The 17985-nt window shown below is 40.6% G+C and overlaps 1 protein-coding gene across 2 annotated transcripts; it reads right to left on the bottom strand.

Annotated features, from left to right (window-relative positions):
- Positions 1-593: 593 nt before the first annotated feature.
- DCTN4 (dynactin subunit 4) lies at positions 594-17381 on the bottom strand. Of its 2 annotated transcripts, XM_083424449.1 has the most exons (14): positions 17168-17369; positions 13129-13199; positions 12186-12364; positions 11029-11072; positions 10108-10215; positions 9423-9443; positions 7710-7783; positions 5952-6064; positions 5716-5825; positions 5490-5563; positions 4884-4938; positions 4115-4222; positions 3545-3642; positions 594-2874 (listed from the first exon to the last, which is right to left on the bottom strand). In XM_083424449.1, the coding sequence occupies exons 1-14, from the start codon at positions 17300-17302 to the stop codon at positions 2661-2663; spliced, it is 1404 nt and encodes a 467-aa protein (XP_083280575.1). In that variant the 5' UTR covers positions 17303-17369; the 3' UTR covers positions 594-2660. The 2 variants fall into 2 exon arrangements, with proteins under 2 accessions (XP_083280575.1, XP_083280576.1); XM_083424450.1 differs by lacking the exon at positions 9423-9443 and having other exon boundaries at positions 17168-17381.
- Between the last annotated feature and the right edge of the window lie 604 nt (positions 17382-17985).

Raw genomic sequence — 17985 nt, 5'->3', positions numbered from 1 at the left:
TTCACAGTAGTAAGGAATGTGTAAATGAGCCTTTACCTTGTATGAAGTGCGACACAGACTGACTGGATTCCCCGTAGTCAGCAATTAAAACATTAAACCATTTTTATCCCGTGTCTCCTTCCAATATTCCTTTCATTTCTCTTGAGCCAAAATTGGCTGTAGCTCAAGTGCAATTCCAGGAGCTTAATATGATCTACCTCACCCTATGGCGGCAGTTGGCTGTATCAGCTGTTCTCACACACACACACACACACACACACACACACACACACACCTGTCTTCGTTAGGAGCCAATAGCAGATTATGTGTGGCTCTCAATGGTCTCTCAAGCAGGCACTGATGAGGCCGACACCTGTTAAGGTCCATCAGTGCTACTGTATCAAGTGCTCCCACAGCATTCCTCATGCCAAGCTTCCGCAGCTTGTGTTTTGCCCATATATAAGGGCATAGTAGGTACACTTAAAATCACTGCACTCCTAAATCCAGTCCAACACCATTATGCTTACATAGCGAGAAAATGACAGTGGCAGATAATGTCCTCTACATTACACCCTAAGGATTGGTGCTATCAGAAAAAGTACACAATAAAGAAATGGCTTTGTCTGCTTCTTTATTTCAAGTTCACTACATTAAGTAAAACAATAAGGCAACACAGTCATTTTATTAATATTGATAAAGGCAGAGTGTCTCCAGTGCCCTCTAGTGAGGATTCAGTGAGATGTTTCTGCAGAAGTGTGTAATACAGAACAGAGTCCTAAAAGATTAAAAGGAAAAAGCTTCCAATGTATGCCCCAACTTTCCTATATGTTTTGCAAAGAAGCTTCGGGTGTGTATCACTTCAGCACAGCAACAGCTCTCGAAAATGAAGTTCCCAAATATTATCCAGCCAAGAATTATCTTGACAGAATTAAATCAGGGGTTAGTTTGAGTTATTTTAAAAACTGAGATCAGCAGACACTAAACACTACACATTTAAGAATAAACACTGGTTAGACTTCTTAAACTCATGCTTTATATTGTGTATAGTCTACGCAGGTCTTGTGAACATCAAGCTTCTCTTTTTCTTTACATCCATTGCACAAACTGGATAAGGTGCTACCTTCATCCAAATGCTGCCAAACAAATGAAGACTTTTAAAAGACACACCTCTGAACAACTTGCAATCTACAAGAAAACAGTTTTCCCACAGCCTTGAGTCCATTTACTTTAATCCAAGATGGAAATAAGCATTCCTCTTTCTGTCCGAGGCTACAAAATAAGCTCTCATATTGTAACGCACACCTGCTGACAACAGTATTCAATCACGTGATCTGCACATGCCCCCATTACTCCCAGGCTACAACAGCAGAGCCCCATTCAAAGCACACCTACATCTGTTACGTAGTCTGAGAATTATAAGCAGAAAAAGCAGCCGAGTTCCACCATATGCATTTTTCTTCTCAGTAATCTAACAAAAAATATTAGCCAAGAAGTTTGTGTTGGAACATATCTCTGCATTTTGTGTCTCTGTGTGTATGCAACACTGCAATGCTGAATTTTTGAGTATGGGTGGAAGGTTAGAGCCAAGCTCTGGGAATTAGAGTTTACAACCATTTATTTCTTCAATTTGCTACTAACAAAGCCTTGTGAAAGCTATTCACTTTTTCTTATAATGGTATGGGAATCAAGTATTAAGTACATTGTGTGCAAGGATGCACGGTGGGAGCTTGTAGCTACTTTTTCAAGAGATTTTAAACTTCAAAGCATACCGAAAGGGATCTCACGTATCAAAATTCTCAGCTATCTTTGGTCATAAACCTATTCCTAAATAAATAATTTAACAAAAAACACACAAATGATTCCCCACAATGGCACCCCTGCTACAATAAGTGCAGTACAGCAGCATTTTCATTTATGAACTACCCTAGAACCTGTTCCATTTTTACACCTGCATCTTTCAATGTAAGAGTGGCAGAAGACCCGCCCTCCTCCCCACAAAAACCTGCAGAATATTGGGAGGAGCATTCAAATGCCTTTTTTTCTTAAGAGCCTTTCCTTAACAAAGTATGCAGGACAAGATAACATCTTATGAAATATCAACTTCTGGTACATGAGTAAAAGGCCAAACAAGTGCTATTTGAAACAGATGGCACATCCAATTGAAGGTGGAAGCAAGAGAACATTATACTGCTGCCGCTGCTTGCTGTTTCACTATAGATGGTGCTACTGCAGCCTTGGAATAATTTTTACTGTGAACAGAACCTACCACAAGGGAGAGAGATGTTGGCATTATGTAATACTAGCTTTGCAAAACTGATGCAGAGAGCGCCAAGTAAGGTCGTTTGCTGGGAAATTCCATGCCGTTTTATCAAGGAGCAATACAAGATGACCACAGAATGTGCAACCAAGCTTTCTGCTACAAAGCTGACCAAGCGTGGGGGGGACGGGGGGGACCATCAATTCATAGGTGTTGCAGAGAGGAGAGTCATCCAAGAGTGTGGCCCTTCTCTTCTAATCCGACCTCTGCATCTTTTGGCTGAAATTTGTGGTGTACGAGCTCATATCTGATGGGAGCCTCTGTGAAGCAGTGCCTTCAGCATTTTGTCAGGATGCATTCTTCTATAGAACAGTGACACAATGTAGTGTGTGGCCATCGTTTAGGTTCCAGTTACAGACGAGTTTCATGGAAGCACAGGGCCCAGGCTGAGCTCCACGTGGTGATTGAGCCAGATGACCTCACAACTCTGATCACTTTCCTCTGTGGGCCGGATAGGAGCGGCAAGGTTTTTGAATTCATGTTTCATCTTAAAGCTCACAGTAACTTCTCCCTCTTCTTTCTGTGGAGTGACCTTGATGAATATCCCAACTTTGTTAGCCTTCCGGAAGGCTATGATGCTGCAAAGGAAGAAGAGAGGTTTTAATATAAGTTTATGTCAATAAGAAAGTTTATTAGTTGCTTAAGCCAACTAGAATAGCTAGACAGAACTAACCAAATACATGGACTGGCCCAGTGCTAAAAGATGAGTTCATGGGTATGCCTGAATTTGAATTTTGAAAAAGTAAGAGAAGCCCTTCTGAATCAAGCCAAATGTCCACAAAATCCAGTATCTTGCTTCAAACAGCCAGCCAAATACCTCCAAGAATCCCACAAGCAAGACATGAAGTCAAGAGCCCTCTTTCAAGCCTAGAAACTAGAACTGACACATATTGCCTTCCTAGCAACTAGCATTCAGAGGTATGCCAGCACTGATATATCCCTCCTCCATGAACCTGTCAGATTTCCTTTTAAAGGGCTCTAAAGGAAGGCTCTAATTGTTTTACATGAAGCACTTCCTTTTGACTGCCCTGAATTCCCTGCCAATCAATTTGACAGATCACCCCAAGTTCTAGTATTATATTGGGAGTGGGATGTTCTTCTATCAATTTTCTAAATTCCAAACTACAGCAGAGGAAAATAAATACTGTGCTATCAGTTGCCAACCTGACAGAAGCCAACACCATCAACTGCCAATGAATCATGGATGACAAATTGATACACAGGTGTGTAACATATGGAAAAGCTTACTCAGGATCATCTTGAAAATCTTGAGGCTCTGCCAGCTCGTCATATTCTGCTGCTGCATCTTTGCCAGCCAGGAGTAGCTCTTTGGAAGGAACCACCACCTGAAAAAGAGTTATGTAGAAAATATGTTTTGCAACAAGTAGCCAACCAACATTCACCCTGCTTTCCCTGTAGTATATATACGGTAAGTAATGGAGCGGGAGAGATTGCCTGTGGCCAACTGCAAGATACAACACTGGAATGAAAATACCCAATACATCTTCAGTGCATGTTACTATCATCATTTATTATATATTTATATCCCATCCTTCCTCTCAAAAGGAGCCAGAGGAGCAAACATACACTTTTTAAAACAAACAAACAAACCCCACCTAATATGGCAAACCCCTTAGTGCTTATGGCACCCACATGGGTACCAATACCATGTGGAAGTCTCTTTCTGCATAGCTACATATAAATCCACCCTAAGTCTTCAATGACTGATGGCTATTTATAGGAGCATACAGTCAGTGTAGCTTCCAGCACAGCATCAAAGTATGGCCTAGAATCTATGCTAGGAAGAAGCTGCAGTACCTTAGCAGTACTACTGGTGTCATCAGGATCACCTTCCTCACACTCTTTCAGTGTCACATGAGTGAGATTTTCCACTGGATTGGTGAGAGTTAGAAGAACTTGACTCTCCTGTGCAAATGACAGACACACAAAGGAAACGATCACTCTCAGTAAGAATCTTTCACCCTGTTTTTATGCTGTTGCAAAAAACACGTTTCTGCCTTTCACTGATGCCTCTAAAATTCACAAATTTCTCACATTTAAAAAACAGCTAGTCTTCCAGTCATTCAGTTAGTGATTTAGTTAGTGTTTATATTTGTCATAGCAAGCATTATACTGCAAAAGGCATTTCCTCCTATATACATGAAATGGAGTTGTGCTTCAAGATGGTGCTTTTTTAAATGTCATCCAATTATTCGGGAGGGGGGAGACTTTGAGTTGATTAAAGATCTCCCCAGTTCATTCATCCAATCAAATAAACATCAATTGTGGCTCTTCTGAAACTACAGCTTGCTCAAACCATGATTTGGTGTGGTGTCTTAAACTGAGCCAAGGTTATAAAAAATAACGCACTCAATATGAAAAGCTATATAAAATAAGTAAAAAGTTGGTTTAACCCTGACTCACATGCAATCTTTAAAACTTCCAGCTCCCCGGAGGCCCAACCATCATAGCCAATTGTCATAAATGATGTGAGTTGCAGCCCAACAACTCTGGAGGGCCACTGGTCCCCATCCCTAATTTAAAATCCCACCTCTAGAAAGACTGTTCAAAATACACAAGAACAAACCTTCATATAGCGCAGATTTGGAATGGACATGATTCTCACTTCTGGGATATAGTTGCTACAATACAAATAAAAGAAAGTAAATAGCAAATTCAAGTAAGAACCCAACATCTCTAGACTTCTGACTGCACTTTCACTTTTAGATCTCTGGCTTCCTACCTTTCAACCCAGAATGGGTTCTTAAGATGGTGATGTTTTAAAAAGTGGAAAAAGTAGATGACTACAAACACAACATGGTTTAATTTTTTTTTTTTTAAGGGAACTGTACTGTAGATTAGCTACAACTTCCAAAGTTTTAACTGAGGCTAAATGAGAACATGGGGCCAGACTTAATTAAAGAGGTTGGTTTAAATGACATTTCAAAACTGGAGTTTGTAAACCAAGTAGTCCTCTGTACATAGACTATTATGTACCTGCATGTAGAAGACAAGTCACTAGCGTGAAGGCTAGACTAGGTCCCTGTTCTCTGATATCCCAGTTTGCTATGTGTTGTGATTTCTATTTTAGGAGCTCTCACCTATAGTCTGAAGTGGAACAACTCAGGAGAGAATACAGACCCAACCGTAAGTGTTATAGATTGTTGCTTCCACCCATATCCAAAATACTTACACAGCTACCAGCTGAATTTTGAATTTGATGGATGTAGGGTTGAACTCTGGTTTACTCAAATTGTGTTCACATTTCTAGGGGAAACAAACATTAACAAAATGTGTGGCCAAACAGCAGACAACAACCTACAACTACAAATGCTACCACTGAGACAATTTTTTTTAAAAAGAAACACCAAAAGCAGTAGAAGTAGAAACTAACATATTTTTCAGCAAAATCTACATACCCGGCACCGAAGGGAGCGTTTGATCAGCAGGTGCTTATGACGTGGGTAAAGTTGAGAAGCACAGATTGGCTGGAAGTCTGGCTGGAGGAGGCGCTGCCGTAGGGTTGTCACTGTTCACAGTACAGAAAGGAAACAAACAAACAAAAAACAGTTTTGAGCAATACGAAAGAGTGACCACCACCTGAACATATTAAGCTGGGGCAGGAGAGCACAAGAGATATGCTAAGAGCTACTACCTTCTGTCAGATTGATTGGTCGTGTGTAATAGTCCTCAGGCAAAGGCTCCACTTCCTCCACAGCCTGAGCAGGTTCAATTTTTATCTCCTTCTGGTCCTCTCCATCTTTCAGCCTGAGGCAAAAAAGAAAGCAGCTGCTTAGGATAATCAGAAAGTTGCTTAGAAGTAACTGAGCACAGTAAAACCTCAATAATATTACAATTACTGGCTAAATTAAAACTTTCGCAGAGCAACTGTAAGCAAGTTGCTGATTGACATTCAGACCTCCTTACAACACCTAGAACAATGACACAAGGCTACAGAGAATGAGTGGGAGAGAGAACTTGCTCAGCCAGGTGAAGGTGAAAATTGATGTGCTTTTCAAAACCATTTCTTGAAATTTTCCCATCTTTAAGATAATACCATAAATGAGATCGGCATGTAAATATTATAAAGAAAAAGTTATCGACATTCACTAGCCTTAATTTTCACTAGTTTTGCAATCCTTAAATGCCACACCCTTAAAAAAACTTCTTAAGAACAGCTGTTCTAGGGATTAGAGGATTAACAAGAAGGAAAAATACAGAAAGGGACAAAAAAGCAGATTGCATTTAGTGCTGTCCCATTTATGGAGGCTCCTTGATCCAGAGAAGGCTTCTGATGACAGAAGAGGAAGGGAGGCAATTTCCACAAATTCCTCCTCTCTCTTATTTTTCTTTTGTTAATAACATTTATACAGTGCTTGCTTGTAAGAGAACTTCTAAGCAGTTTACAAAACTATACAGCCCTCCATGCCACCTCTTATAATATTTTGGATCTCCCAACCTCCTGGCAACAAAGAGCTGAAGAGGGAAGGTGGAATCAGCAAAAAAACAAAAATCCCTACATACATAGAAAAAAAGAAAGAAAACCAACCCACAGCAGGGGTGGGGTGAGCTGTTCAGTGAACAATTTAGAATGGGAAATGGTTGACATAGAAAAGGATTAAGCATAGTTCCCCTCACCCCCTGCTTTCAACCTTTCCCTCACAAAATGGCTTTTATCAAGCTACACAGAACTGCATTGCTGAAATCCCAAGGCAAACCGTGCAGAGTTCAGACTCCCTAAGCACACAGGGGCTTACTTCCAAGAATACATGCACAGGGAACCTGAAAGAGAGCCACACCATACATTTCAGGCACATCCAATGCACATTACTGTACCCCAAGGAATCTTGACATACTGTAGATATAATTCCCAGCACCTTTAACGAACTACAGCTCCCAGGATTCTTTGGGGGAAGCCATGTGTTTTAAATATGCACCAAATGTATGGTGTGGATATGCAAAAAGCACCTGAGTTTGTTTCCTCTGAAGAGAAGGTCAACAGCAAAGAGATAAAATGAGCAAATGCTTCTGGGTTTGCAAGAAAAGATGACACCCACCGTACACTAGCTGTGTACTGCACTAACACAGATAATCAATCTCAGGCGCAAAACTTAAGGGAAGAGACTGGTAGCAGTCACACTGTTGTGTAAAACAAAGCAGAAGGTTTAGGCACAACTGTGAAGTACACATCAGTGCCAAAGCACACTCCAAACTGAGCAATGGACCACTTCTTCTTTTTTTAAAAAAGGGGGGAACAGACTCCTCCTGAATATAAGCTGCAGAGGGAGACTCTGGATCACTCTTGGCAGTCTGCAGGTAATTTATTTGCACCCTGGATGAGCAGCAGTTGGCAAGCTTGTGAAATTACATCATTTCACCTCTTGTCATACATATAAAAAGGCCTAGCACTCACGAAAGTCCTGTGAGGGCACTGATAGGCGCCCCGGGCCTCTGACGCTGGAGCCTGGTTCCAAGGCCGTACTTGTCCTAGGAAAGAAGTATGCAAGGAAAGTTAGGTCTGTTGATTGAAACAAGTTCACGTGGTTTCTGACAGATTGAGGGGCATAAGGAATCAAATATGCACACACAGGCACACACAAAGGCAATGCATATGGTTTTCTCTTTCTGTTCAAATGAATTTTTAGTAGCTTGGTTAATAAAAATAAAATAATTGATCAAATGCTGGAAGAGGGACGCAGCATGCCACTGAAACAACCCTATTTTTTAAAACCTCCTACCCTGACCTATTTTCATGTGATGCTCCAATGTATACTCCACTTGACAGCTAATGTAGCTGTCTGGGTATAATTTTGTGACAATTATACTGGGTATAATTTTGTGACAAAAATATATTTGACTACAGTTAAGACACCATTGGACAGAAAGAAATAGTTGTGATAATGGTATGACACTCTACAGCTCAGATTAACTACCATCAGGCAAGGTATTCGCTGACAAGTTGCTACAATTCAACTAGTAACAAATATATAGAACAGTATCAACCGTAAAGAAACAGCATGGTGAATATACAGCTGAACTTTCCTAGTCATGCTGGCTGGGGCTGTAAGTCCAACCACATCTGGAGGCACCAAGTTGGCTACTCTTGTACTAGAGCACTGCACCAAGAACCTACCCAACAGAGAAGACTTGCACAAATATTTATTTGCACACCTGTTTCCATCCACTCAAGGTTCTTTGGATTCAGTGTTATCCTATAACCACCCTGCAATTCAGGTCACTGGATTTCCAATCAACATACAGGAAAACAGAGAAACAAAGATTTGGCCAATGCTACTCTGCTACTTTGGAGATCATTGGCTGTAGGGGTCGTGGGTTGGGGATTTCAACTGAAAATTTCCCAGGAAGCAGTCCTGTTGCATCCTGTGTCATTTTGTATGGTGGTGGTGCATGTCATTTTAGGAAGAAGGAACATGCACTTGGAGAAAAAATGGTGTATGGTGGTACCTCCGGTTGCAGACGGGATCCGTTCCAGAGGTCCAGTCAGATCCTGAGGTTTCTGCAACCTGAGGACCGCTTCTGTGCATGTGTGCGTGGCGAAACCTGGTAAAATACTTCCACGTTTGCCACACGCGTATCCTGAAGTTTACGTAACCAGAGGGTTACATAAACGGAGGTTCGACTGTACTTCTTTCTACCTGTATGACCTATGATATTACATCTAAGTCAGAGAATAGTTGATTTCTAGCTTGCTGCTTGTGCATGTTCCTAGTTGAGACATCGCAGCAAATCAAAATATGGTTTGCGTTGGGGGAGAAGCTGCAAAGGGACTTTTGCAGTATAAGGGAAGACATGTTCACAATTAAACCATAGTTTAAGATAAACTGAGGCTTAGCATGTATGAACCAGCTCACTCTGTTAGCAGGGACTTGAACCGGCAAACATCATTCTTTATACGGACAATGAAAATGTACTCAAAGTCCATAGCAATAGGTCTACCAACCTTGCTTGGAAAGCTCAGCTCATTAACTGTATGCAAACTGGACTTCAACTGTAGTACTACAAGCAGATCCAAGACCAGAAGGCTGAGTACACTAAATATTGACATACCAGTAGAACGCAAGTGTTTTCAAAGGTTTTAACACTATCAGAAACTGAAGGGACTTACCACTACATGTATAGTGTGTTGCTGCGGAGAGCCCCCAAATTAGCAGCAGGTAGCAACGGAGACAAGAAAAAAGCAGCAATAAAGACAAAAGCAAATGCACAGAGCAAGCAGGTTATACGGGTATCCAAGAGGTAGGAAGCATATGCAAAAATATTCAGCTAAGCAAAAAGTAAGCCTTTCAAATGACACAGGCTGCACAGCTGAAAACTGAAATGAAATATTGTCACATCTTATGATTTCTAGCACATAGCAAGTTTGTGCTGACTATGAGCTAGGCAAGCAAATATTTAGTGACTGATCAGTCAGTATAATAAAACTGAAAGCAGCAGCATCTCAGCCTAGCTGATTTCCAGCTCAGACTAATTCTTGCTCTTCTTAATACAATCCTGAGTTACTTGAGGGATTTCAAATGACAGGTTTCTACATTTCAGTAGTGGACAATATCCCTTAATAAACGGCAAAACATTCTGAAATCTTTCTATACACAGATTCCTGGAACTTGTTCTTGGAAGATTATTGATCTGACACGGTTCCAATAAACTCTGAAGATTTTTGTTTGTTTTGTTTGCTTGCTTCTTTTTTACAAGTCTCAACTAAAAACAACATTTATGCCTTTGAAGTTTAAAAAACTGTCTTCTGATTTTGCCCAAGAGTTCCAGAATTCTGTACTGTTGTCCTAGCTCACCGAAAAAGCAAGGGGCATGTAGGGTCTGCGTCGAACCAACTTTTTACGATCCCTCTCCATCTTCTCCTTCTGAGCCAGCTGTTGATAATACTCGACCAGTTTGTTAATCTGATTAGAAAGGAATGTCAGTTTAAGATGTGAACTGGAAGAAAAGCTGTTCCTGCCAAAGTAAAGGTTAAACAAAATGGTGGAAATACTTTTGGGGGGTGTCCCTTTTTGTTTTTTCCTTAGTTGAGCTGCAGCAGCAGCTTCTTGCCCAACTCCTGACATCAGTTAACTGACCCAGTTAGCTAGCAATGTCATGCACATCCTAACAATTTTACCCACTGCTCTTTCCTCAGAGAAACGGAAAAAAGAAGCTTGCATTACATCATATCCTACTCTTAGGTGGAGATGAGCTACGCCCTACATCTCAAAGGTAGGGCCAGACAGATAAGAAGGCCAGCAGGAAATAGAGCTCTCGTTCTCAAATAACTACTCTGAACAGAGTAGTTCATGTTAGTGGCAGTGCATCTGTATGAGAAGGTTCAAATCAGTGTAGTATATTGGAGCGGGGAAAGATGCTGACCTCTGCATGACACAAGGTCTGTGCCAATTCCTGATGACTGCTAGTTTAAACTGCATTCCAGCAGCTAATGAGGTCAATGTAGATGGGCCACTTCTCAAAGAATGCATGTTGTGGAAAACGGCTTGGACTACTTGGTATGTTTTGGTCATCCCCAGCCCCAGTTTGATGCTACAGTGCTAAATCAATTGGGAAAAGATGCAGTCTAGCCTCAACCATGCAGGACTCATTCTTTCAAGTTTAATTAAATGTTGATTCTCTTCTGTGAGTTAAGAGATAGATAAGAGCAGACCCAACACAAAGACTCTTCTTTTTCAGGCTACTCTGTGAAAGAAAAAGCAATTCCTTTTACGTACCTTCTGAGTATGAGGATTTTCTGGCTCCTGCCAACCTCCACTGGCTGCAACACAACAAAGCAATTTTTTAAAGGATGGTGGGTGTGGGGGGAGGGAGAGAGAGAGATCATACACGCTCTGGACAGAGAAAATGAAACATATCCAAAATTACTGCCTGCTTCTCTCCTCCTCTCATCTAACCCAGACCACGGTTCATTAAATCTGGTATTATTAGTATCAACGTATCAGATACCAAAAGCTTAAAGCTCTTCTGCATCACAAGCTGAAAATGGCAGAACTGCATAATATACCAGCAAAGATGTGTTTTCTATACTTGTGTCTGAAGGTCAACATGAATGCAGGGGCACAGAGAAATATCTGTAGGAAATTACTGACAGGCGAGAGAGATGTTGAACCCATCTGACACCCACCTATTTTCACCTACAAATGCTCCCTTTCCTTGAGGATTATTCCCCTACCCAGACTATTCTGGGTTTTAGAATTCAGCTAGGTAAAACACAGTAGAAACATAGCTGGGGTGCAGAAGATATTTCCAGGGTGGGGGAGAATAATGCACCCTCCCTTCCACCGTATATACATGGTAAATAATACTACAGCATGAAAAATTTTACAGCACATGAAATTTCCACTTATATTTATACTGAAAGCCCATGAAGAAGTCCCATTGCACAGGCCAGTGGTGGTCAAACTTGGCCCTTCAGCTGTTTTTGGACTACAACTCCCATCATACCTAGCTAACAGGACAAGTGGCCAGGGATGATGGGAATTGTAGTCCCAAAACAGCTGGAAGGCAAAGTTTGGCCACCACTGGTATAGGCAGAAGTTCTTGTGTTAACAGGACAACTTTGTGGGATACAACCCGCTTTTTTTTGTTTAGTTTATATTATGCAGCCTGTGAGCAAACAGTACTCCAAGGACATAGGCACGCATCCTCAGAGCTCAATTCTGACTATTTTGGTAGCATAATAATAACACCATTCACCAATGGAAGCTAACCTCTATAAGCTCTTCACGCAGCTCTACTTATCTTCCCAGCTCTTAGTACTGAATTACAAAAACAACACTCCACATTCTAATTAAGGCTGATTGCAAAACATGTCATGAAAAAGTTTTCTAACAACTCTTGCAATATTCATCTGAAAACCAATGCCACTCACCAACTGATTTATCTGCCATGCCAACATCTCTGGAAGTCCAGCGGCAAAAGCCACAGGCCAGGTAATAAGCCTTCTTCATTGTGGTCTTGGCTGGGTCATCAGGCAGCGGAGCAGGGATGCTTGTTGCTCGGGTAGAGAGAGTGTGCATACAGCAAGGACAGTCAAAACAGTTAGCACACCTGAACAGAGAGAGACCAGCATGGAAGTTTGACTCAAGTTTTTACACCAGGGATTATACCTGCTGTTCAAGGCTCCTGATTTTCTGTTTTATAACTCAGAAATTGCCTCTGACAAGTTTTAAAAAAACTAATTATTTCCAAAGGTGTTACTATGAAAGAAAGGACTTAACAGAATCAGTCAACGAAAAAACAAAGTAAGCCATTTCATTCCACTTCCATCACCCTTTGTGAAAGGGCACAAACCATGCTGTAGGCAAAGTTTCAAATCTGGTCACAGTAAACATTCAAAATTCCACAAGTGCTCTGATCCACTCTGCATGTACTTCACAGAAATTCACAAAAGCACAGATGTCAATGTATGACAGATGTAAATTCATTCTGAAAGCCTTCTTGCAGCATGGGAGATCACCAGCAATTCCACAGTGTGCTTTTCTTGTGATTTCACAAAAAAACACATTGAGAGTGTGAAAAAGAAACAGGCTCGTGCTCAAGTGTAAATAATCGCAACATTATTTCTCCAGTACTGTCAGTAGTTAGCAGTGCAGACTATAAACAGAGTGCTAAGTCAAACACACAAAAGCACTTTCCTCATCACAATGAGATCACATTGTAAATAAAATCCTCACTTAGAGCGTTTTCAAAATTGTTTCAGATTCTTACTAAGGTGCTGTGGACAAATATACACTGATAGAAGGGAGACTATCCTAAAGCATGAGTAAAGTATTGAGTAAGGTGAGAATCACAGAAGTAGCATGTAGTCTTACCTATTCTTCTTTAGCTTGGCTTCAGCTGATGGCATATTTTCCAGGCAACTGGGACAATAGTGAGAATCCACCTAAAAAAAAATACAAAAAGGTGTTTTTCATTTTGTACCATTATCCTTCACCAGATCCTTTTCCAATACAAAAAACCCCCACAACTTTGATTTATTTTAGGGCTGCACAGCATAGTAGGTAGTTCAAGTTATGAGACATTAAGTCCCCAGTCTGACTCTTACCTTTGTCATGAATTCATCAGATGGCTTAGGCAAGCCACTCCACCTCAATTTTAAAGTGGAGTCTGTTAAGGATGCTGGGCATTGTAGCTCTGTGAGTGGGGAAAGCTACAGTTTCCAGGATTCTTTGGAGGAAGTCATGCATAAGTACACAGCCTTATAACTCTTTACTTACAGAGTAGTTATAATGAATACAAAGATTCCTTTATAAGGAATGTGAAATGTTGTCAACCCCCCAAAACACTGAAAAGTATAATCATCTTAAAACTGAGATGTCTGGGGAATTTCTTGACCTAAACACACACAAAAAAATCTTCAAACAACAGACAAACTGTTCTGGCAAAGTTATTCAGTTTTCTAATGCCCAGGAACTAAGCCAAGTATGATTACTGTCTTACTATTCAGATGGAATTTAACAGTATGTTGCTGAACTATGTGCTTACAACCTTCCACACTGCCACTCTCACAGATATCATCATCTATATTATTCTGAACACTGGTGGAAATAACTGAGCAAATAATTTCCTGTTCACACTAAAGTACTTTATTTCCAACTTGTCTGAACCTTCGGTCCTTCCAGAATAACATAATGCTACTTCTTGAGACATTGTATATTTTAAAGATCATTTATAAGCAAAGGGGCACATTACAAACAAATGCATGTAATAAAACCCCACCTTTAAAAGAAGCAGCAAAGAAGGGGAGTGCTTAATTTTTTCCATAACCCTTAAGAATAAAACAGCTTTACTAGACTGATTTTGAGTGGACAATCACTGGGGACAGTCAAATACACAGACTACTTCACCCTCCTGAGCCTGTCTTTCAGCTTTTCTGCTTTGTTTATGCATTGCATGCATCTTGACCCTTGCTTACTCAGGGTTCATATACCAGAACAAGGCATAAGATAATTCAATACCCACTTATTAAATAGGTCTTACATATGAGTAGACATGTATAGAATTGCATTGCAAGGCATTCAAAAATAAACATTTCAGTTTTAATAATCTTAGTTAAATCCAGTGTAAATTAGGATTTTTGCACAGGAGCAAATATTCAGATCAGGAACTGTTAATAAAATTATGTTAGTTTTTTGGAACATCAGTTCCATTTATATATATTTTTAAAAGGTCATCAAATTCAAGCCATGTATCCAATGTTTTATTCAAACAAAAAATTCTCAATATAGAATCCTGTATCTTGCAACATCCACAGACCTATAATAAAGAGGAATGCTTCCATTATCCCAAATGAAATCATTTATCATAATTTAGCAATGAATTAATTTTTTAGCTAAAGAATAGATGAAAATGAAGAAATGTCTAGGTGTGAATGAGGACAAAGAAACCAACTCAGCTCTGAATCAACTGGGTATCAATACAGGTGATACAATGTATCTGCATATACAAATTAAAAAACTAATTTAATAGTTATTACCTCTTCCTAAACTATTCTGAGATTTATAGTTCAGTAAAGGAACCTTTGGACTTCTAGCAGAGAAAATTCAGCAACCTTGTCAAAGAACAATTCCAAGGATTCTTTCATGAATCAGAACTGGAATAAAACCCATAAATTGATCGTGTAGATATACCCTTTGGATTATTTGGCCTGAAATGTGTTCACTTTCTTCTGAGAGCACATACTGACTTGATGTATGGGAATCTCACATTCATTTCAACACAATGAAGAGATTTGTTCGGTAACCTTTTCTGATGACAGGACAAAGCAGGTTTTTGGCTGTTCTAGTCACAGCGTTTGATGCATATCAACAATGCTAATGCTGTTCTCATTCTTCTTAGCTATACAGAACCGGTGAAAAACAGTGATATGCGAATTACCTGCCACTGTCTTTCTCCATCTTTTACATAAACACAGGAATACAGAAAAGTAAGGATATCTGTACATCTAAGCCTGTATGCTCTATTGTGACCAACAGTGTTTCTCTAACAGAAGTCTTCCCCATCACTTGCCACCTAATCCTTTTAACTGGAGATGCCAGGGACTGAACTTGGGTCCTTCTATAGGTACAGCATGTGCTCCACCACTTACCTAGGCTTTACAAATGAATTCCCAACCTATCACATTGGCATCTAGTTTATAAACTTGAATAGAAGAGATAAGGCTTACTAACACTCATCTAAAATGTTATTGCAGTGGGGGGAGGGGTTTACACTGAAAGATTGTGAAATAATACAGATGTTCTTTACACAAGTCAAAGTTATCATGAAAAGAACACTGGACCAAGGTGTGGGCAGGCAGGCAGGTGTGACTTGTGAACAGAGTTGCAACTTCAGCCCCCAACTATGCCAAAATTAGGTGCAGAAGCAGGCTCTAATCTTTAGACATTTGTTAAGCCAAAGTGACAAAGCAGCATGGCTTTTTAAAAGTTTTACAGCTACTTTACTTATTTTGATGTTCTAACAAAGTAAAACATGTGTCCAGGCCTATTTAGTAATCTTATGGTCAAGGTAGAAGCTGCACTCAGGTTGGCACACTATGAACTGGCTGTCTCCATTCTCTACAGATTAAAAGGGCAAAAAAGATTTAAGAGTGAAAAGAATTCAACTAAGCTATAAATGACCATTCCGTGCAACAAGAAAACTCCCTGGGTGGTACTCAACCAAGTTTCACCCAGAGTAAATTAGTGGACCCATCTCAGTTATGTTCATTAATTTCAACCAGTCTGCTATGAGTAAAACTTAGCTGAATACCACCCTCTACATCCAAATAAGCTGGGGGAAAGAAGACAGAATTTTTAAGACAATCAATTAGAGGTTGTGATAGGACTGGGTAATCAGAAAATGACTTGGCTAATCAGAAGAGAAAGAAACTAGTTTCTCCACATCAATCTTTCAGCCCAGACACTGAGGTCCAGGTCCAAGGGCCTTCTGGCAGTTCCCTCACTGCAAGATGTGAGGTTAAAGGGAACTAGGCAGAGGGCCTTCCCGGTAGTGGCACCCACCCTGTGGAACGTCCTCCCATCAGAAGTTGAGGAAATAAACAACTATCTGACTTTTAGAAGACATCTGAAGGCAGCCCTGTTTAGGGAAATTTTTAATGTTTGAAGCTCTATTCTGTTTTTGATGTTCTGTTGAAAGCCACGCGGAGTGGCTGGGGAAACCCAGCCAGATGGGCAGGGTAGAAATAAATTATTATTATTATTAATAATAATAATAATAATAATAAATCAGTTGGTAAGAGTGCTGCATTTTATCTGTATTGACTTCTGTGACTTGCAGAGGACACAATATGCTACAGAAATGGAGGGATGGGGCACAAAACTCAAGCACCACACAGGCTGCTAAAAGAACAAATAAGAAGACTGGAAGAGATTTATTTTAATGTGCTGAATATACAGTTTAGGAAGCAAAAAGGGAATGAAGGTGTAGCTAATTACCCCCCCCCCCCCCACAGAGTAACAGCCGCCTACTGCTTACAGAATGCGATAGAGGTTGTTGTGACTTAACTATCCTGTGCAAAACTCAGCTCTGGCAGAACAGAGCAACCGGCAGGCTCACACCACCCCAGGAAGCAACTGAGAGGCTACGGAGGACTATAATTAACAACACAACTCCAGTGATGCCAGAACTGGCATCCTGCGGTAGAGATGAGGGAGAGGGCGACGCTACCTCCACACATCATATATAAATCAAAGAACGATATGGACCCTCCTCCCTCTAATCCATCCATCTCCCCTAACCAACAGAATGAAGGGAAGCAGCGAGTGGCAGCTGGATGGGCCAATCAACGGGCTCTCGAGGCGTTGGATGTGGCGCCCCCCCCCCCGGTTCTCCAGCCCCCGCCCGGTTTACCTCATGAGAGACGCACTCGAGGGAGCGCAGCTCACTGCAGTAGCGGCAGAAATAGAGCTGCGAGAGCGGCATGCGGATCTCCTTCTCGCCTCGCACTAGGTACGAAACGCGCTCGGACTGCAGCAGCGAAGCCATTTTGGAAAGACGGGGACCAGCCCCAGCCGCTCGCCGCACCCAGCCGCCCCGACTTCCGTCACGTGACCCGGAAGAGATCCACGTGGCTGGTCACTTCCGGGTGACGCTCTCTTATCTCCGCCTGGTGGGGAGATGAAATACCGTACTGTAAATGGATGGTTAAAACAGAAAAATGCATAGATTGATAATTTTTATATATTATTTATATATAAAATATTATATTTATCTCTATCTGATTCTAAATTTTAAATTTGATTTCATGGATGCCACAGAACATGTTTTAACGTTTCTGTACAGAATCCACAAAATTTACTGCATGATAAAAGTCTGTAGCTGTGTGTGTGTATATATATATATATATATATATATATATATATATATATAATAACACATTCATTTTGACCATATATTTTATTGTATTGTTCAGCCACCCTGGGGACATTTCTGTGAAAGGTAGAAATATATTAGGAAGTGCATCTCAGTCCTAATCTTCTTAATTGTTTTTCCCCCCCTTTAAATAAAATTTTCGGAATTCCTTCCGATGATCAAGCTGGAAACTGTTTAGGACACATAATCCACCCTGAAAACTTCATTCTATACAAAAGCACAACTGAAGACTCGTGTTTACTTTGTCATTTAGCCAGTACCTTAGTTCTATAGCAATGTTTATGGAAGCTTAGATG

This window comes from Podarcis tiliguerta (genome assembly GCF_965153285.1).
Source record: "Podarcis tiliguerta genome assembly, chromosome: 2".
Lineage (NCBI taxonomy): Eukaryota > Metazoa > Chordata > Lepidosauria > Squamata > Lacertidae > Podarcis > Podarcis tiliguerta.
Note: the sequence above shows the minus strand (reverse complement) of the source record. Positions and strands in the feature narration are given on the sequence as shown.